This window comes from Asparagus officinalis, chromosome 7 (genome assembly GCF_001876935.1).
Source record: "Asparagus officinalis chromosome 7, Aspof.V1, whole genome shotgun sequence".
Classification (NCBI taxonomy): domain Eukaryota; kingdom Viridiplantae; phylum Streptophyta; class Magnoliopsida; order Asparagales; family Asparagaceae; genus Asparagus; species Asparagus officinalis.
Window position 1 is genome coordinate 38,488,185 of NC_033800.1, and position 22,519 is coordinate 38,510,703.

At 37.1% G+C, this 22,519-nt stretch overlaps 2 protein-coding genes across 7 annotated transcripts in view; one reads left to right on the forward strand and one right to left on the reverse strand.

The window, feature by feature from the left end:
* LOC109850648 (outer envelope pore protein 16-2, chloroplastic) overlaps positions 1–1,298 on the forward strand; it is a 5,547-nt gene extending 4,249 nt beyond the window's left edge. The window contains 3 exon segments of the mRNA XM_020420704.1: positions 139–158; positions 160–240; positions 883–1,298. Coding sequence (XP_020276293.1) covers positions 139–158; positions 160–240; positions 883–1,026 — 245 coding nt within the window. The 3' untranslated portion in view covers positions 1,027–1,298.
* LOC109848151 (pre-mRNA-splicing factor ATP-dependent RNA helicase DEAH1-like) lies at positions 3,158–19,645 on the reverse strand. 6 transcript variants are annotated; one of them, XR_002248714.1, is made up of 4 exons: positions 19,223–19,645; positions 15,526–15,660; positions 7,015–7,053; positions 3,158–3,425 (listed from the first exon to the last, which is right to left on the reverse strand). XR_002248714.1 is itself a non-coding variant. In XM_020417518.1 (2 exons), exon 2 carries the CDS (start codon positions 18,870–18,872, stop codon positions 16,146–16,148), a length of 2,727 nt encoding a protein of 908 aa, XP_020273107.1. In that variant the 5' UTR covers positions 18,873–18,888; positions 19,223–19,645; the 3' UTR covers positions 15,907–16,145. The 6 variants fall into 6 exon arrangements, 1 of the variants encoding a protein (XP_020273107.1); XR_002248713.1 differs by lacking the exon at positions 3,158–3,425 and adding an exon at positions 4,727–6,859 and having other exon boundaries at positions 6,973–7,053; XR_002248712.1 differs by lacking the exon at positions 7,015–7,053.

A 22,519-nucleotide genomic window follows, 5' to 3' on the forward strand; every position in this document is an offset into this window, starting at 1 on the left:
TTCACTGATCAGTTTGCATGCACTAAACTGTCAATTTGTGATAAACAAATTAATACATAGTAGAACTAGCTCCAATCTTTTGTTCTTAATTAAGCTAGTTTTATTTCTTTCTTTGCACTTCTCGTGGTATCTTCTTACGCAAACTGTGTTACCAATGGACTCTTCCTTGCAGGTTTGGCCGCTGGCATGTACTCTGGTTTGACCTACGGGTTAAGGGAGGCTCGTGGTTCACATGACTGGGTTAGTTCCGATGTGAATAGTTATTACTTCAAATTAATGAACAATTCTTCCCCCGATGTTAATATTTATTAACAGTTGTTAATATTTATTAACAGTTGTTAATATTTATTACAGTTGTTAATAATAACCATGTTGTTCCTACGATCATTTAATTTATTTTACATGTGAAAGATATAGAAACACAAAGCATATGCTTTGGAAAGTATTAGTGATTAAAAACCTAATAGCTAATTATTCACCAATGGCATGCTTCTCAGAGAAAATAAGAATTCTTTTAGAAAAGATGGATATGAGGCAAAAAACCTTGGGGGAAAAATGGATATCAGGTGGCTATACGTTTAGCTTAAATGATCTACCCACAGATTTAGGGAGTGTTAGAGACCCATCATGTTAATCACATCAGAACATATTGACACCTTCACATATCTTGATATCTCATTTTAATACAAGATGCCAGCTCATGTCCAGCTTCCCTCGAATCTCACATCATAACATTACCTCAAGAAATATAGAATACACACACGAGATAAGGTTTTCGGTTGAACCTTATGTAGGATTAAGTTTATAAACATTGTGCAAGAGAACTGAGAACTAAGACTGTGTACTAAATTTATTATATTGTGTTTATGTTGTTCTGTGCAGAAGAACAGTGCTGTGGCCGGCGCAATCACTGGAGCGGCGCTAGCACTGACTGCAGAGGACGCAACACACGAGCACATAGTACAGTGTGCCATCACCGGAGCAGCGATTAGCACCGCTGCCAATCTCCTCAGTGGAGTCTTTTAGTCGACTGTTACTCGCATCTCTTGAAGTTGGGCTTTTTCTTTCAACAAGGACGTTTATGTTAGTTAGTTTGGATGTTAAGAGGTGAAACTTGGTTCGTGTATGGACTCCGCAGTTGGTTCTATTTTGTTTTAGGGTTTTTAATGAATTCTCAAGTAGTATGCATGTGAGTTCTAGTTCTCATCTCAGCTCTTTCTTTGTAGAACAATTCTGATCTCTCTATGGCTAAGGCAAAGCGGTACGCATTGATGAGAAAATATATGATCTTTTATTTATATGCCTCCTCCGGAGACCGGGTAGTACTCTGTATAATTTGTTGGGCATGTTTCAGGAAACCCCCTGAACTTTCGGCCTGTGTTTGTTTATGGAACTCCCTGAGACTTTGCTTTTCCAACTAATTATATCTCCTTGGATGTTTTCCACTAAAACCTCCAACTTTTAACACGTTAATTCTGGATTATCAGTGTTGAGTTTTACTTCGAATCGTTTTCTCGATTCGTTACCTCAATCCATTCGTGAGGTTTATTCTGAATTGTTTATCTTGATCCCTTCATTTCAAACGCAGAAACAGTGCAATGTTTTTGCCTCTACAGTATTACATTAAATCGCATGAATTAGCGTGATGTAATCCTACTTGCCGATTGCGACTCTTGAAATGCATTCTGCTTTCTACATCTACTCCTCTATACAAATGGGAGAACGCAGGTTCACTATTCATGCATTCTGCTTTCTACATCTACTCCTCTATACAAATGGGAGAACGCAGGTTCACTATTCATGCTAAGCTAAATGCACAGTAACATTTACTGTAGCATTTTACTGTAGTAAACATAAAATTGGGTATTGTTTTTAAAAAAATATTATTGTATCACGCGGGAATACTGTAGCAGAGACGAGATGCTGTAGCAATTCAAGAATTTATGGTATCATTTAAAACCGGTGTTACTGTAGCAGGAAAAAATATACCGTTCTTTGCACGGTGCTCACACTAGTATGAAATGAATGGAAGTGGACTGGAACAACATCAATCAACATTGGTTTGATCATCATTATAGGATTATCTAAGAGTTTCAAATTCAGATATGGTATCTATGAAATCAAATTACACCGTTTATAGTTCGTCTATTTTTTTTTCCTCTACCAACATGTAAAGATTGCCCTCGGATTTATCAGGATCTAGGAAACACAGCAGTCGGGCTCAAAGTTTATTTTTGGGTGAATTACACTAAAACCCTAAAAACTTTCAACATTTTCCAGTAAACTCTCAATAACTTTCAAAATCACACTAAACCCCCCAATTAGTTTTCAGACCCCGACAAATTAGAACCAAAAAACAACATATTAAGGCATTTTAAAAGATGTTGGGGGAGTTTAGTGTAATTTAACCAAAAGATGTTGGGAGATTTCTACAAAAATTATAACTTATCGATGGTTTCATGAGGGATCCGGATCCTCTCCTAATGAAAAGCTCCTAATATCTCCTAATAAGAAGATCCTACCCTTTCATTTTCATCATGACCTTTCATTTTCCCACCCATCCTTGTACCCCCTCTCCCCCCCCCCCTCCCCCCACTCTACAGTATACTATCCTTTAGAATATATAGGAGAGAGATACCAATTCGTGGTGGAGGATTAGTATAAATCCTTTATTTTACCTTGCTTTTTTAGCTGTAAATACGTATGTACGGAAGAGGAGATGAAAATTGTCGGCTGCAAAAAATTCTCCTCTGTAGTTCTATTGTCTAACATAGATAGTCGTGGATTTGCCGTTTTTCATCACAAGATGATGCCTGTATGACAATATGTCAATATTTACAGTACTCTGTAAAAGCAATATTGTCATACAGGCATCACAAGATGATGCCTGTATGACAATATGTCAAATTTTGGATGCATAGAAGATATATACGTTTTCGTATTATTAGGATCAACATCTTTTTACTAGAGATACTCTAAATGCAAGTTAAATGATTATTATATTACAATTAACATGCAGGATGGAGAACTCTTCAGATATCAAATATTACTCGCCGACAGTGCATTTTTTGCAAGTCTAATATGCTAGGCCAAAAGAGGGGGGTGGGGGGGGGGGGGGGGTGGATTTACCAAAGTTCACTCAATGAAAACTGGTAAAACATTCATTGAGAGTTATCTATACTCAAGGGGAAAAGTTCAGTAATGTTACATGGGGGTCAAGCATAAACTGAATTTTCACGTGAGACCACAGAAACATTACATCGCAAGAAGAAGAAAAAAAGAAGAAGAAACAATTACATGCAGGTCCCACGAGAGCCCAAGCTGGTGCATAGAAAAAACTTTGCATATCCTGAAATCTCTTTCTCAAAACTACGAGGTCCGTCCATAGTGAATCAGAGGATGCTGATACCAGTAACTGATGCTGACTAATTACAAACAGATTAATAATGCTACACTGAAAAAAGTGAAATACAAATACTGTATACGGATACCACACTTACCTCTATCAGTAATACAACCGAAAACCCTAAATTGAAATTAAACTTTGATAAAATTATGTCTAGAATATGAAGGATCATAGGGCATAAAAGGTGGTAATGAGGATGATGGAGTAGAATAAAATTTCGTAGTTGTAAATGAGAACTAATAGGCAGCTAGGGGAACCGGAGGGCAGGATTAATGGGAGGTTGTAAATGAGAACTAATGGGCAACTACGGGAACCGGAGGACAAGATTAATGGGAGGTGGTCAACTCGCAACCGTATGATAAGTTTTTTCAGGGGGAAATGATGTTCTTGATAATTTGTCATGGCATAAAATTATGACCAGTGATGACGACGTTGAAGCATAGGACTCAGCAAACAAGTTCCGCGAGAAACAAGAAAGGGCGAAAAAGTAATGATTCAAAAACTACAATTTTTTGGAAAGTTGAAGTTAGAGGAAGTGAAAAAGAATACTCAAGAAATTACAGTTTAAGGAACATAAGAAGTAATTGAAGAACGCAAAGATGGGGGGGTAGGAAGCAGAAATGGTCCAAGAATAAGAGATAAGACCTTGATGCAACTGGAGCAAGCTCCCAAAGGTGATTCCTTGTGCAAAGGGTGAACATATTTTGCTTCAAAAAAATAGAAAATATTAAAAGAGGAGAGTTAGAAGATAACATGAAAAGAGAAGTTTGTTGCGGAATTTTAGTTCCCCCGCGTACTACGATCTCCGCAACTCGGAAGCTAACCCACAATCAATAAGATAGATAATAACCGCAATCAAGAAGAAAGAACACCGAGATTTATGTGGTTCGGTCGACCAACTTCGACTTACGTCCACGGGGCAACAATACGAGAAATTCACTATGTATCAGGAAGAACTACAAGAAGAACCACTCAACTCTCGTCTTTCAATCTCTCAACCTCACATACATAATCAACTCTCATATTCTCTCCAAAACCCTCTCCTTACAATATTTTGAAGGGACAAAGACTGCGAACCCCTCTCCCAATGTTGTAATCTTTTGCACGAACAAATACTACGAAATTCTCGCCTCTCGCACAATGTTATTGAATCAGGCTACGCCCTCTGCTAACCCTAGATTTCAAAAATATTGGCTCTCTCTCATCTACTTGGTTTTTCCTCCAACAATAGAAGAAATTATATAGGAAAACCAAAACTCTATCTCTAACCCAACTTTCTAATTAGAATATGATTCAAATTCCTAATCATGATGAGACCTAATCTCCTAATCATGATAGATATTTAACTCTATCTAATTCTCATAAAGTTATACAAAGAATCAAATACATAATCCCAACAAAGTTTACTTCATAAAGAAAGATTAATAAATAGTACTATGAACATAAAAAGGAGGAGTCATGCATGAAGGAATTAAAAAAAAAAGTTGAGTTGATGATATTATTGTCTTCATTAGACAAAGAAAAACTGAATGGAGTTCAATGGAAGAAAAAAAAAGAAAGAAAAAAAGAGAAATCACAAGGTTTACATATAATTTGCCCAAGAATCAAGTAGGAGAAAATATTCAGAAGCTTGTGCACGTTGTTCAGGAAGAAATGAAGAACGAGAAGATCAAAATTATCATACAATTTCATCCACCACCAGAACTACAAACGCAACAAGCTTCCAAACAGTTTTACTAAACAACTCAAGGCTCAAACTTTTAAGGAGTTGAGAAGATCTTACTACTTTTTGGAGAATCAATTTTGTAGGAAACTGAACTTAAACTTGATTAATTAGTCTTCAACCAAATTCGACTAGACGTATACTTACGTTAGACATATACATGAAGGGTCATATGACATATACAACTAGTAATGAAAAAAGTTGTGTAGAAAGGGCTGTCATAGTTGTAAGTGAGAAGTTATATGTAGTAAATTGAAAGGTGTGGTCATGGATGAGACGTTATAAGAAAAGAAGAAGAAACGTCATACTTATGATAGGCTAGATGAAAGGTCACTTCTAGTCACACATGCGCACATGTACATATGTATAATTGTGTAATGATATACATATATAGATAGATATACATATATATACAGATAGATATAGATATGCATACATAAAGATAGATATGCACTACATATATGTAGGAGAGGTATGATGGCAGCTCATATCCAATATACCTTACACACGCACGTGTGCAAATATGTGTGTGTGTGAGTGTGTATGAGTAAACAGGATCCGATGTCCCTCCACGGTCTTGGCTTGTGAGTCATTGACGTGGCATACTAAGAGCATTACAGTTTAAATTATCAACATATTCAGATCATAAATTGACGCTTGGATGTGTCATGTTAGCAATACACCAACCAAAGAACGTGGAGGGACACACCAACTCTCGTTTATTCTATATACACGTGCACAAACACACAATATATATAAAAGCACATACAAGCACACATAATATGTGTGTGTGTATACATATGCATATAAATGTGTTTGTATAAGTAATATGTGCGTTTATGTGTGCTTGCGTGTGAGAAATTTTTTTCTTACTCATGGTCATACATCAAGTGGCTACAACTGCAACTCCTTATATTTAGGTTTCCAAGTGACATTTCATCTAGCCTATCATAATTTGATGCTTCATTTTCTTTTTTTACAACCTCTCATTCATGACCACAACTTTCAATACATTTCATATAACTTCTCATTTGTAAGTTTGTAACTATAAATTTCAGTATCCATAACCTTCCTCATTACTACATTTTGTATCTCAGACTCAGAATCTAGCATAACTTTTAAGTCATGGGACAGATACGAAAGTATCATTAATCAAGTTTGATCCAGCATCCCCCTAAAAACCTCCTCCAAAAATAGGAACCTCTCTCCAAAAATAGGAACATCTTCTTAACTTATGAGAAGCTTAAGCCTTGACTAAGTTTAGCATCTGCAGCTTCTTGACTTTGTCGGTTCAGGTATCCTGATCCTCCAAAATACAACATTAATGTGTTATGTGAGAATGTTTCCCATCCCATAAGATAGTAAACAGAAAACCACCCAAGTTTCTTTGATCAAAAACATACTTTGTTCTTCAGCCTTAATGAGGGCCATCTCATCTATTAAATTTAAACATACCAAATCTTTGTCAGTGCTTTGATCCTCATACATGCTGGCTACCTGCAGTCCTCATCTATCCACTAACTACTGCTCTATTACTCCTAATACCGCACTTTATAGCAATGCCCAACTCATCTCACCGTCCTCCCTTGTTCCCCAATTAAAGCTGCTTCTTATAGATGCAGCAATTTATCACTCCAAAAATATACTGCCAGTTATTCAACTCCAAGTGCGCATTCTCATTCCAGCCTCATATTTACTGGAGCATGTACGATGAATGTTTAGCCTTCCGTCTGTAGATGTGCATGTATATGTGTGCTACTGTAGAGATTAAATATTTGTGGACATGGTGGCATAGCTCACAATTCACATATGTTTATAACAAAGTAAGTTTGAAAATATATACCAGCTAGATTGAACAAAATAATAAGCTGCGACCTAAAGTAACCTGAGTCGCCTAGTCAATCATCAGCTTCCCTGGAGCCTCCTAAAGTTGTCAGTAGCAAACAATAAAGATGAGGATAGGAATAAAAGAATGAGAGAAGAAAGACAAGGAAACAGAGGATAGGCATAAAGAGAGAAAAACAGAAACAGGAATTTCTTTATCTGGAACAAGTGAATTTATTCATAGTAAACGTCTAGTTAATGCAATGATAGTAGATCAATAATCTTCAGGAGGTTAGGGAACTCTGTAACCCTTTCTATCCTACCTTACATTTATTAATATTTTTCCCATTAGATACTGTCTAACTTCAAGTATGAGAGAAAGTAAATAGGACACTTAGGGTCACCGACTTCTAGTCTAAGAGCAGCTTGGAGCACACACAGGAATAACACTACAATTATGATCAATACCAAAACTTGAAGATTGAAAAATGGTCACAATAAAGTCATTGACCAATGACAGTATAACATAGTAACTAAAGAATTCAGCACGACAGCAACTGTCCCAACAGCAGTCATGAAAGTAAAACTTAACTATCATAATGGTCCTCGCAAAATCAAAGCCATGTCCATAGTTACACACACACACACAAATGAAATGTATGTATGTATGTATCCATGTACACATACACATACACACATACATATACATACACACATATATATGTATGTATATCATTGTTTTAAATATCGGCTGATAATCGACATTATCGGCCAAGTTATCGGATTTGAGAGCTCTTCATTAGGATAAGTTAGTTTTGTAATCGGTTATCGTTTTGGAGAGTATATCGGCGAGTTATTGGCACTTATTGGCCGATAAGTAAGGCTTAATTATCGGGATTATCGGCCGGGCATTTTGAGTTGGATTGTTGAGTTTTTAAACCCGACCCGACCCGCTTTCTACAATTAGTTAGTGATTCTAAACATGATGATTTACATTTTGGTATGTTTATATTTCATTAAGCATGGTTAAATTATATTTTTTAGTTATTATATTATATATATACACCATCCGGTATATCACTCCGATAAATACTACTTATCCCCGATTTCCGCTATTCGATAAGGATTTTGGCTGTCCGATAAATCACTGATAATCGATATTTAAAACCTTGATGTATATAACTATATATATGGAGAGAGAGAGAGAGAGAGAGAGAGAGAGAGAGAGAGATGGGTATACTTGGTGCCAAGTACAAATTTTGTGGTTAGTAGCGAGATGAGCTATTCTCATCCACTTACCTTAAAAGGGGATCATATTCACATGGGTTGGATAATTAATGGATGATCATTTTCAAGTAGAGACCATTTGAAAGAATGGATGGGAATGAGCAACCTCACTACTAAGCACAAAAAACACAAAGTTTTTGCTTGGCATCAAGCATATCAATTTTTCTCATATACATACATACATATACACATACACACACACATACATACATATATAGACACACACACACATATACATATGCATACACACACATACTAGCATATTGGCATGTGCCATGCACGTGCAAAAATGTTCAACTATATGATTAGTCTTACATTTTCATTTAATAGTTTGGTGATGATTTAATTTATGCAATTGTACTGTGGAGCTCTACATAGAAAATGTATCTTAAAATATTATTTATCAATTAAATCTGTTCTTAACACAATTTTGTTGAGTAGTTTCCTAATTGAGGATAATATAATTTGAGTAAGTGACTAAAATAAAAAAAAGGAAAAATAGGGATATCGCAATTTAATTATGGGCAAAATGGCCAAATTGGTATATTTTCTAGAGGCTTAGGGACATGTTAGTATATAAACTTTTTATTTTGTCATATTGGTATAAAATTTCAACTCCGACGTCATATAGGCCTTAAGTTTGGTCGGAGTCAATTTTCCGGGCATTATTCTCACGCGATAGCTCACGTGACTCCGACGTGGCCTTGACGTGGACTCCAGCGTGGTGGGTCGTTGGGATGAATAAATTTCAGCAAAAGGGGGGTTTATATCTTCGATTAGGGCTTCATCTTCTTCTTCCTCCTTCTTACTCCATCTTCTTCTTCTTACTCCATCTTCTTCTACCTCCTACGGTTAGGGTTAGGTTCAGTGGGAGTTAAATTAGTGATGGACTTCTTACTCCATCTTCTTCTACCTCCTACGGTTAGGGTTAGGTTCAGTGGGAGTTAAATTAGTGATGGATTCTTCATCTTCAAGCTGTCGCTCAAGTACGGTTAGGGTTAGGTTCAGTGGGAGTTAAATTAGTGATGGATTCTTCATCTTCAAGCTGTCGCTCAAGATCAGTGTCAAGCACGAGTATGGGAAGAAGCAGGCAAGGGTTCAATGGAATAAAAGCTATACGACAGTGGAATGATTTAGCAAAGCAATCTGAGGTGAATGTTTGTAATTGTGGTTTGGATTGCGAGTATTTTACTTCTATGACTGATGAAAATCCAGGACGGAGGTTCTATAAATGTCGCAATCAGCATGTAAGTTAAATTTACTTTCTCATTTGTTGCAGTAATCAACTGCAGTTTTTACTTGGAAGTTGTAATTTTTTGCGGATCTCACTTGATCATGGTCTCCTTTGATTTTTGAGTAACGATAGGCTGGTGGTTGTGACATTTGGGAATGGATTGACAAACCAATGTGTAGTGTTGGATGTCAATTGTTTCCGCTTCTAAGAGAGGAGATCAATGATTTGAGGAATACGTTGCTGTTGAAGGAGGAGTTACTTCAAAGGTGTGAAAATCAGCTAAGAGGATACAATGAGGATATTTACAAGCTTAAAGAGGATGTCGAATTGTCTCAACATGAGGCTGCTTCTTGTTTGGAAGAAGTGCAGAAAATGATGAAAGAAAGATTAGAATTGCACGAAAAGATTACAAAAGAAAAAAGAATTATTAAGTTTATGTTGTTATTAGGAATGTTTACACTCTGTTTAATTCTGTATGTTGTAATGTGAAGATGGTTGTAATGTGAAAGTGGTTGTGATGTGAATAAAGCACTGTATTTTGACAGATTGGTATATTGAACTCCTAATGTGTGTTGTTGATTGTTCATGAATAAATTAACTTTCTTGGTTGTTATATACAGGCATGAATGCACATGAACTGGTGCAATGACTTGTATAACCAAATGTACATGACATGGTTCAATGACATGAATTCAATTGTACTTGTTTGATCCATATTGCACATGACCTGGTTCAATGATGTCAACAAAGGGATCGACATGAAGTAGACATATAAACTTTAAACATGCCAAACAAATGAACATCCAGAATACCAAATGTATCAGGTAGAACATTGCTTGGAAACTACTGTGACACATAACAAAAAACAAAATACCAACTGCATGTTGTGCACAGAACTTTATCACATAACATAACACAAAATACTAAATAGAACATGCACATATATATATGATCAACACATCTAAACATAAAATACCAAATAACAACTTTGTCCCAAAATACAATAACCAGACAGTAACAACTTTGTCCCTATCTAAAATTAACCAAACATTAACAACTTTGTCCCAAAATACAAAACACTGGTTATCTACTGCAGTTAATTACACTCTCATTCCTAAGAGGATGCACTCTGTGAGGATGGAGCATTAGGTGTCAAATGTATCACATTTACATGACTATCACCAGGAGCTCTAAATGCCATTTCTCCTTGTGGTCCTTGCCACAAATCAAACCCTTCTGGCATCCGTAATTGAGATGGTCCTCTTCCTCTTCCTCTTCCTCCCCCTCCTCTACCTCTTCCTGCCTCAGTGCTGGTTGTTGGAGCTTTGCTTCTTCTTCCAAGGATAATGGATGCTAGCGTTGGAGCATTGCTTGGAGGCATGTCACCACATCTAATTTTGTTCAGGCTTCCCTTTGGTCTCCCCTTTTTCCTCACTTGAGATGGTCCTTCATCAACTCTTGTTCATTGTGATTCCTGCAAGATGGATCAGGTAAGGCTTAAGTTGTTTAAAGAACACAAAATACAGCTACAAAAAAAAAAGCTTACTTGTGTAGCTTGTTGCCTTGGTGGTGCAGTGGGGCACTTTCTCCGTGTATGTTCACTTGATTCACAATGGGTGCATCGCCCTTGCACACCTCGCCTTGATGCCTTAAATTGATTTCTTGGACCTTCTGAATGGTCCCTTCTTCTAGCATGTTTGGGCCTCCCCATGGGCTTCCTAATACTGTGAGGAGGCAACACAGATCCCTCCTGTTGAAGGTCCCAAAATTTGGTACCTTGCACAGGGTTTAACAAGCTCTCATAAGCATTTATGTAAGCTTCAATTTTGTACCAATGAGCAACAAAATCTTCTGGATTCTTTCTCATGAACAATATTGCACTAATGGCATGAGGACATGGAATTCCAGTCAAGTCACAAACCCTACAAGAACAGGTATTTTCACCCAAGTTAACCTTATGGCCAATCCCTCTGTGATGTATCTCAAATCCACTGTAGTCATTTGTTCCCGACCAACGTGTTTGACAGTACAATTGTTCTTGATATCCCTCTTTGATTTTCTTACTTATTCTAGGGGCAATCCCACCCACAAATTGCATAATCAACTTCCTTTTTATCTGCATCCTATCCATCATGGTAAGTCTAATGTCTTCTAGCATAGAAATTATTGGCTTGTATCTTGCAAGAAGGATGAATGAGTTGAAGGTTTCGGACATATTATTGTCAACACTGTCACATTGACTATGACATTTAAAATGGGACTTACAGAAGGTGTGAGGATCCCTTGCCATGAAGTCGTCATATGCCCTTTGAGAGTAATCCTTGAGTTTGACAGCCTCTCTTGCAAAATCCTCCATGGAGGTAGCCTTCACACAATACCAAAATTGTTTTTGAAGAGTTCTTCTAGTATGTGTTTTTCTCCAATTGGAATAAATGTGTCTTGCACATTGCCTATGCTCCACTTGGGGCCAAACCTCATGTATAGCTGGAACTAAACCCTGGTTAAACAAAAAAACATGCCCAGATATGTAAACATGTAGCCCAAATAGAGATTAAATTGAATATGACATGAAATTGATCCTTACCTTTTGTTGGTCTGAAATTACTGTCCATCCCTCTCCCTCTCCCATGTTGAGATCATTGGATAAGATTCTCATAAACCATTCCCAAGAGCTCATTGTTTCACCCTCCACAATAGCCCACGCAATTGGCCACATCTGATTATTGCCGTCTCTCCCCACGATACTTAGCAATTACCCACCACATGCATGTTTAAGAAAACACTCATCAAGTCCAAATATAGGTCTACAATTGTTGGCGAACCCCCTTTTCATGGCTGAGAACACAAGAATGAATTCAGTATGGCCTAAAAAACCTGCACATACAAGCTTTGATAAAAATTCAAAATTTTCTAACAAACACTTGAACTTTACCTGCAAAGCACACATAGAATCTTTGAAAGACTCCTGATTCTGATGAGTCACTTTGATCTGTGACCTTCAGAATGCATGTACTTCCAACATTACTCCTTAAGAGCTCTCTCATCTATGGCTTTAACAAGCCATATTGCTTCTTAAACAAACCATCTACTGCATTCAAAGCCCTACTCTTTGCCCTCCTACATTTTCTTAAATCCACTATGATCTCATATTGTTTTTGCATTTCTGCTTTCATATCTTTGGGCTTGAACTTAGGATCCCTCAAAAAATTATCAATAAATTTTCCTGCAAGCCAACCTTCAGTGATTAGCCTATTCTTGAATGTCCTGCTACAAGTATGAAAAGGGTGCATACTATTGATTTTCCAAGCACTAGCATCATCACGACATGGTGTAGCATTTAGCTGCCAATGACAGAGTGCACAATTCACATTAAACTGCCTCTTATCATTTTTTTTCATAAACAATGTCATAGTGTTCTTGTATGGAGTAATTCAATATTGCTTCTTTTAATATTTTCCTAGATTTGAACTTCAATCCTACTGTTAATTTAACATTTTTCATGTCAACTTCTTCATTAAAAAAAGGATATTTGACCTTTGCTGCTTTTTTTAGAAAACTTTGGACAAGAGTTTCATCCTCATCACTTGTCATTATGGGACCTTCATCACCACTTGATCTAGGATCTAATTCATATCCACTGTCATAATTTGTAAAAAAATCTAGCCATGACTGTTGTTGTGATCCAGCTCTTGAATGCACTCCTTCATGGGGTGATGTTGGTACATTAGCATTAACCACTCGATGGGGTCTGACAGTGTTAAATTGAATGGAGTTACCTGCATCAACACCATCTCCCAGTACTGCACCAGAGTTTAAAGCAATGTTGCCCATCTCTTGACTTAGAATCTCCTTATTGCATTGCCTAATCTCATTCAATTCCTCGTCTTCACTACATATAGCAGCTTGAAAGGAATCGTCATTGTGGGCACCGTGAACCTCATTCACTACCTCCCTATCTTCCTGGCCTGGTTCAGGCATACTCTCATTGCCCTTCACATTCACTACCTTCCTAGGTTCATTATTTGGTTCACACACACTCTCATTGCCCTTCACATTCACTGCCTCACTAGGTTCATTATTTGGTTCAGGCACACTCTCATTGCCCTCCACATTCACTGTAGGCAGTTTCATCCTCTTTCTTTTGCACATTCTTCTTTTTTTTCCTTGCTATTATTGATAAACTCATCAAATAGTTCATCTTCATCAAAGTCATCATCTACAAATGCCTCCCTAGGATCCATTCTGTAATTCTCATCCTCCACAGAGTCGTCACTATCACTAGATGGACTTGACTGTTGTTGTGCACTACACGGATCATCTAAAGAGGCTGAAATTAATGCTTCTTGTTGTGGCAGGGTTTCACTAGAGGTTGACAGCTTGGTTGCCCTCATGGGTGTTAGTTTCTTCCTGGAGGTTGAAGGATATGTTACCTTCCTCTTGGGTGTTGCTTTCTTGGGTGTTCGTTTCTCAATGGCACTAGCAGTGGCTTTCCTGGGTGTTGATCTCCTAGGTGTTGATCTCCTGGGTCCTGCTACTTTCCCCTTCTTTGTAGGAGTGGTCACTTCTGGCATTTGCATATCTTCTTGTGCTTCAACTGGATGAGTCTGTGATTCAGAAATTGGTTGACTCACACCTTCCAACAACAGCACATCACAATCTTCTGCAGGTTCATCAATCTCATGTTCAACATAGATTTTAACTGCCTTCACCCTTTCTGCATGTTCTAGCATTTCAATGAAGGAACCTTCATCACTTAGAGACCTCAATCCACCATTTGCAACCCCTACACCAGGAACATAGTAGAACAAGCCGTTGACATTGTTATACCCAATTGCAATAATTTCATCCATCAGTCTTTCTATGCTCAGATCCTCTTTGTTTATAAACCTAACATCAAATCTACCACCAACATACTCTTCAACCCAGCCCATCGGAAAACTTCCTCCATGTCTGATTTTAACCAAGATTTGGATACCCATCTGCAATATCACAATAAAAACCGTAACTCCTCACTAAACCCATCAAAAAACCCTAACTTACAATAAACCCATCAAATCTACCCTAATTAGTTTCAAAAATATAAAATTTCCACTCACCTTTTGCTCCGCGCCAAAGACGATGAAGTAGGTGGAAGCCTTGAACTTCGATCGTCTGCAATTTGGGGATCGTCACGCTCTAGGGTTCTACGATTTTCTTCTGCAATTTGGGGAAGAGAGGGAAATTAAAGAATGGGAGTGAATTACTGCTCTTTTGTGATTTTCTAGACAAACCGCTTGCTTATTCCCGCTAAATATCGCCACGCTGGAGTCCACGTCAAGGCCACGTCGGAGTCACGTGAGCTATCGCGTGAGAATAATGGCCGAAAAATTGACTCCGACAAAACTTAAGGCCTATATGGCGCCGGAGTTAAAATTTTATACCAATATGACAAAATAAAAAGTTTATATACCAACATGTCCCCAAGCCTCTAGAAAATATACCAATTTAACCATTTTGCCTTTAATTATGTGTGTATTATCATTTCATGATTTAGAATATTCTACAAATAAAAAAGAAAAAAAGAAAAAAATAAAGAAAATAAATGTTTCTCTTGGAAAATTAAAAGAAATAAAATAAATATTTCTCTTGAAAAATTACAATATTAGTTATGTGAGTCCAAATCCTATTATCATGTCATGATTTAGAATCTTCGAGAAATAAGAATGAAAAGAAATAAAAGGAAAAAATTTCTCTTGCAAAATTACCATTTTACCCTCCAAATTATAATAGGAAGGAGGACAATGTCCACCACTCATCCAACTTTTGCTACCCCCACTATGTTCATTATATAGTAGTATAGATATATACATGAGCATATGTTATGAACAAATCAGCGAAAAAAAGTACTGCTAATCAGTGCCTCAGGCAAGCACAAATTTGCTCAAAAGGAAAATATGATGGAAAGATGTAAAATTAACAAGCATGAGTAATCACAACATAGTGCCTCCTATTTTCTGATGATAATAATAACACTCCTATTTTCTGATGATAATAATAACAATAATAAGATACCTTTGACCTGCACTTGCTCACTATATCAATTACTTCATTTCTTGCGATTCCAGAAAGCCTCAGAACATTGCAGAACTGAAATTATGCATGCTGTAATAAGGATACTCTGTAAGGATTCTCGAAACATCTGGATACCTGCAAGCAAAATAATGTGCTATAGTATAGTAGCAAGGAATTTCTAAGAAACAGCAAGTTACTCATGTAAAAAGAAAAATCTTCTATAAAACAATGAAGAAATAAGATAAAGGATGTCAGAAGCATAGTTGTCAATTTCTAATCCAGTTCAATTGACAAGAAACTATATCGACTTATCTATCAACTTTTGATGTTAACTAATGGAAAACAAAATCAGCAAAGTTAAAAAGTTCAAATTGCGTCCTGTATCACAAAAAGTTTCAAAAACTTAATGCCTGATTGCATCTAACATATTTTTCCGAAGTGAGAGACCAAGTAGACAATTAGATCGAACCATTTTCACATAAAAAATTAGTTTAACAAACACCCTCTAATGATAAACAGCTTTGAGGCACGTTAAAAATGTCTGTCTCAAGTAAACAGACAAATGACTTGGACTACTGTAGCATGATTTCTACATCGTTGCCCCTTCTTCTCTATTTTCCTTAAATATCTGCCAGCTGGTAGTAATGCGGTGCAATTTCTATCAACCATTCAGGTTTCAGTTCTGTAACCTGTCGAATATATTTTCTTTTGGTAAGAACCAGTTCATGATAGATAAGCCATTGTGGACGCTCCTTGTATAGACTGGAACTTCCGTGTATAAACACTGTACAAGGATTCTTAACAGTTTGATATGCTCCAGATCTTTGTAGCTTTGCTGAATGGTGGAAGAAACCAGATGCTATGGCTTTCTTTATGGCATCAAAATCATTGGGGTTTGAGATATGTTCAATCTCAACTTGTTCCAAAAGCCCCTCTAGCTGCTCTCTTATGTCTCTTGCACGTTTCATACTTCGAACCTGGATAAAATTGTCATAACACCACTGAGATGAAAAGTTATTTTCTTTCCATGAGTTGTAAACATTTAATAAACCAATGTGGTCTCCAACATTTCCTTGGTGAAATTTCAACCATGCATTTTCAGCATGGACTTTCAATTCCTTAGGACGGTAAGATATTGAATTACCAGTTGTTAGCATTGCAGCAATGGTTATGATCTCAGCTGAACATTGATATTTGTCTGAAGCAATAATCATCTTTGAAAGCTTGGGATCAAGTGGGAATTCTACCATTTGCCTTCCAATCTTGGTCAACTCTCCTTTGTCGTTCAGTGCGCCAAGAGCAAAAAGTTCCTCAAGGGCCTTGAACAATGCCTCTAATGGTGGTGGATCCATGAAGTCATAATTTGCAAGGTCATGAATACCCAGTCTCTTAAGAACAAGCACTACATGTGTTAGGTTAGTTCTTAGAATCTCAGGTACATTATTATCCTTGAGATCACGCTCATAACCATATGCAGTATATAAACGGTAGCATTTTCCAGGTGCAGTTCTTCCTGCTCTTCCAGCCCTTTGAATTGCCGAAGCTTTCGATATTGGAATAACGAGCAAAGACTCCATACCTGTCCGTGGATAGTATGACTTGACCTTAACAAAACCTGGATCAACGACATATTTTATCCCATCTATAGTCAGTGATGCTTCCGCTATATTTGTTGCCAGGACAACTTTCCTTGATCCCTTCGGTGTAGGCTGAAATATCTTAGCTTGAAGCTCTGTCGGTAAATTAGCATATATTGGACATATTATGATTTCTTTTATTTTTGATCCTAAACAACTTGTTCTGCGCCTTAGCAACTCACCAACAGTCTCAATCTCTTCCTGGCCAGTAAGGAACACAAGTATATCACCAGGCGGTTCATTAATATGAATTTGAAGAACAGTGACAATAGCAGCATCAATATAATCTGCTTCTGGAGATTGAGTGAAATATATGTCGACATGAAATTTCCTTCCTGGAATCATAAATATAGGTGCAGAATCAAAGTAGTCACTGAACTTCTCAGCATCCAGTGTTGCACTTGAAATGAGCAACTTGAGATCTTTCCAGAATCGAGCTATGTCCTTTACCAAACCAAACAAGATGTCTGTTGAAATAGTTCTCTCATGTGCTTCATCGATCATCAATACACAATAACTGGCTAAATCGGGCTCACTAACAAATTCCCTCAAGAGCATCCCATCAGTCATGTATTTTATAACAGTTTTCTCAGAAGTGCAATCTTCAAATCGAATGGAATAGCCAACTTCATGGCCAAGTTTTGTACCCGTCTCCTCTGATACCCTCGCAGCAACACTCATTGCAGCAACTCGGCGTGGTTGAGTGCAGGCAATCTTTCCATGTTTTGTATACCCAGCTTCATGAAGATATTGAGGTATCTGTGTAGTCTTTCCAGAACCAGTCTCGCCAACAATCACAATAACCTGATGATCTTCAATAGCCTGAAGTAACTCCTCTCTATAAGAATAGATGGGCAGAGTTTTTCTCTCATCCTGCAGTTTCTGCAACTTGGACCTTGCAATTGAACAGTTAGGGGTCACACCGCCAAATTCATCTTCATACTCAATTCCATTCATCATCGGCACCTTGACAAAATCAATACCATCTTCAAATACATATTGATAATCATCTGCAGGTATATGCTTATCCTGTGATCCATAATTTAAAGATCCCTTTCGAATTTGATGTTCCTCCCACTCTTCTTGTTCTGCAAAAGGTTTTACCCTGCGACCATCATTGGCATCCCTGTACCTCTTCAGAGCCACGCCAAATCTCTTCTCTTGATTGATACTTCCATCCTGATCATAAGCCTCAGGCATCCTATACTCACTCACATCTTCAATATCCTTCAGGTTCTCATTTGCGAGTGCATATACTTTCTTCTTACACCTCAATTCACGTTCTTCTGCCTCGGTCCTCTTACCATCTCCAAATAGATACTCATCATCAATGATCTCATCCTTCAACTCTACAAGCTTCTGGTTCCTCCTTTTCTTCAAATATGCTTGCCTCGAAGCTTTTCTTAGATTTGATATATCAATTGCTTCAAGAGCCTCCGATCTCTTCAATGTGGGCTCCTCATCATCTTCGCTACCATGACTCTCACCAGCCTTCCTGGATCTCTTTTTACGAGCATCCATTGGTAATTCATCTGACTCATCATCACCAACATCATCCAATATCAACTTGTACTTGCATTGCTTCTTTGCTAACCGGGTTGCTTCTCTCTCTTGTTCCTCATAACTGCTCAAACCGCCATAGGGTTTTCTGTGAGGAACTTTATCAAACACCTTACGAGCAAAAGCAATGGTGTCCTCAGATGAAGGCATCCCATATTCAACAAGCCTATTCACAAGATCATCAGGTGAAACCGAAATCTTCGACAAATTAATAACGTATTTAGTAACCACAGCAGTTGAATACCCCATTAGAGACATCAACTCATCTGAGACCCAGGTTTTCAGGGAAGCCTCTGTTGCCATTGGCATTGATGGCTCTGGCATATTGGCTCTTTTTTTTAAAAAAAATCTTTACCCAGAACCCAGAATCTCATAGATTGTACAATAGAAATCAAAATTATGGATTTGATAGATGAACGAAGCAAAAAAAAAAAAATCTAATTTTGATGGAAAATTTACAGAGAGATGTTATGGAAAATAAAGAAATTGGAGATAGGTACCTGATTGCTTTTCCTCTTGCTGTTGTATGGCTCTCTTACTATGATTTGGTGTAGAAAACGAACCCTAATACCTTTCACCGCTTAGGTCTCCGAATCCTGAGAGTAATCGGATTGAAATTTTCTTTTGATCGTGTTTTAATTTAGGTCTTGTTTGGATTGAGGGGAATGATGGTGAATGGAAGTTAGGGGAACCATTCACTTTCATTCATCGTGTTTGGATTCATCGTGTTTGGATGGAGGGTAGAGAGGGGGAAGGGAAGGGAAGAGAAATTTCATTTTAAACTTGTTTGGGAGTTTCATTTTGGAGGGTAGAGGAGGAGAATGGAGGGGAAATTTGGCCCAAATTCTTACACCCCAAATTGGGGTGTAATGGAGGGGAAGGGAAGGAAGGGGAAAAATTCCCCTTCCTTCCCCTTCCTTCCCTTCCCTAAGTAAACTCCCAAACAAAATGAAGGTACTGTTTGGCAACTAAAAAAAGTGTCTTATCTAAGAGCTTGTGTCTTATTGACTTGGTCAATAAGCTAGTAGAGCTGTTTGGTAACTAAAAATAGGAGGAGATTATTTTGGAGATTATGTCTTTTGCAAGTAGCTTTTGGAAAGCTATCTCAAGTAGCGTTTGTCTTTGGGAAGGAGCTGTCAATTTTTTTCTTCTGTTTTTACCCCTAATAATTCTAATTTTATATCAATAATATTGCATGACCTTTTTAGTTATTTAACAAATTTAAGCTAGTTGTGCAGCTTATTTTGCCAAACAGCTCTAGTCAATCAGCTAGCTACACAGCTATCAGTTTTCAGCTACAATTTCACAGCTTTCAGCTAGCTTGACAGCTTTCAGCTATAATCTCGCAGCTTTCAGCTAGTTTTGCCAAACAGAGCCGAAGTTAATTCACCCTAATTCCCCTTGGTTCACCTCCTAATAGTATAAAAATTGTTACCCCCAAATTGGGGTGTAACCAAGGGGAATGGAATTCCCTTCCCTTCCCTTCACTCAGTTTCCCTTAACTTCCCTTCACCCCCTTAGGGAGCTTCCTACAATAGGCCTCCACAAGTTTCAACGATAAAAGCCCGATTCGGTATTTGGAACTATTTTCTTAATCGGATTCAGAATACCCAATTCCGAATCCGAACCAAAAACAGAAGTCCGACTCCAGCTAGAAAATTTCACGAGTGAAGAAAAGGAAATGTATTTTCTTAATTACAACACGGTACTCTAGGGTATAATGTTATACTCAAGCCATATAATTAACGGTTTTTCTATAGAGTGCCTATGAACACTCTATAAGAGAGGAGAGAGATAGAGAAAAATGAATGAGAAGGGGGGTCCCCTGATTTTTCATTGGGATACTTTTCTCATTCATTTTTCTTTATCTCTCTCCTCTCTTATAGAGTGCTCATGGGCACTCTATAGAAAAACCATATAATTAAAATCATTATACTCAAGGGTACTATCTCAAGGTTATCAATGTAGTTACATCATACCCGAAACACCGGTTTATAATTAATCCTTTTTTTTAATAATTCATTTCTAAATTGAAGCCAAGATCCGCGTGCGTTTTGAGGTAAGAATTTTTTTTTCTCACACAACCCTATGATATATTGTTAGGCATATGATATATCATTAGTTATTAATGTTGAATTAACATTTATACTTGCTATATAAGGCAGTACGTGTTGGGGAATTTCAGTCTCCCCGCCTACCATGATATGCGCAACTCGGAAGCCAACCCCAACCAATAAGATAGAACAACCACAATCAAGAATAAGAACACTAAGATTTACGTGGTTCGGTCGACCAACTTCGACCTACGTTCACGGGGCAACAATACGAGAAATTCACTATGTATCAGGGAGAACTACAAGAGGAACCACTCAACTATCGTCTCTCAATCTCTCAACCTCACATACATAATCAACTCTCATATTCTCTCCAAAGCCCACTCCTTGTAATCTTTTGCACGGATAAAGACTACGAAACCCCCCCTCTCTCTCTCATCTACTACATCTCTACTTTTTTCTTCATGGTTTTTCCTCCACCAATAGAAGAATATATATAGGGAAACCAAAACTCTATCTCTAGCCTAACTTCCTAATTAGAATAAGATTCAAACTACCAATCATGATGGAACCCAAACTCCTAATCATGATAGAACTCAAACTCCTAATCATGATAAAACCCAAACTCCTAATCATGATAGAACTCTAACCCTATCTAATTCTCATGAAGTTACACAAAGAATCAAAGACAAAATCCCAACAGTACGAACGTTATTGTTTTGCAAAAGGTGAAATAACAAAACAAAATTTGTTTTTATTTATTTTGTAATTTGTAATATTATATTTTTATTCAACCATTTAGACGTAATTTATTTTAGTAAAATAGTATTTTTGATAATAAAATGATACTGCCAGCTAGTTTTATTTAGAAGAAAAACTCAAATAGATATCTCCACAACGTAAAAGTAATATTATTAAGAAATTTTTTAATTGTCAACATACTTTAATGTAATTATACGTTATAATAAGATAACATTTTTGAAATCCTCATATATGTAATAAAATAATAATTGAAATAATAATAAGTGCCATCATAATTTAAATATTTTTAATTTTCATAAGGTAGAAGTTTAGTTACCAATTTTATAAGTAGTCCCTAAAGAAGCAAAAGGCATATTGTATTCGTTTGTCAAATAAGTAGTATGGAAAGAAACTACATAACCAAAATATTTATATTCAAAAGCTTTCAGATTGGTCCCCAGAATCCAATATTTTTGGCATTTTTTGCTATAGAATTCACAAGCTTCTTTGAATGATTTAAAAGTCATCAGCACTGTAGGTTTTATGTGGTCGACTCCACTTGTAGTGTCGTTAGCATTGTCATCATGAATCTCTATGTTGATCTTTTTTGTTGGATGAATTTTTTGTGAAGATTTTTCTTCAGTTCCATCCTCTGATGTACATTACAAGTCAGCCAAAAATTAAGCAAGCACTCTAAAATTAAGCTAATACAAGTTATCATCTAATAAAGCTAGAGTGACAGAGCTTAAAAATAATAAGGTTCTATTGCAACAAAAATATATAAAATTGCCTCGATTGCACATGAAACATTAATGTTAGAAGGAGAATGAGTAGTCACTAGAGCAATCATAAGGTTCTATTACAACGGAAATATATAAAATTGCCTCGATTGCACATGAAACATAGGGCTGTCCATCCGGCCCGGCCCGGCCCGGCCTGAGCGGGCCGGACACCGGGCCGGCCCGGTTTGATTTTTTTAAATTTTTTTTTATTTTTTTTATT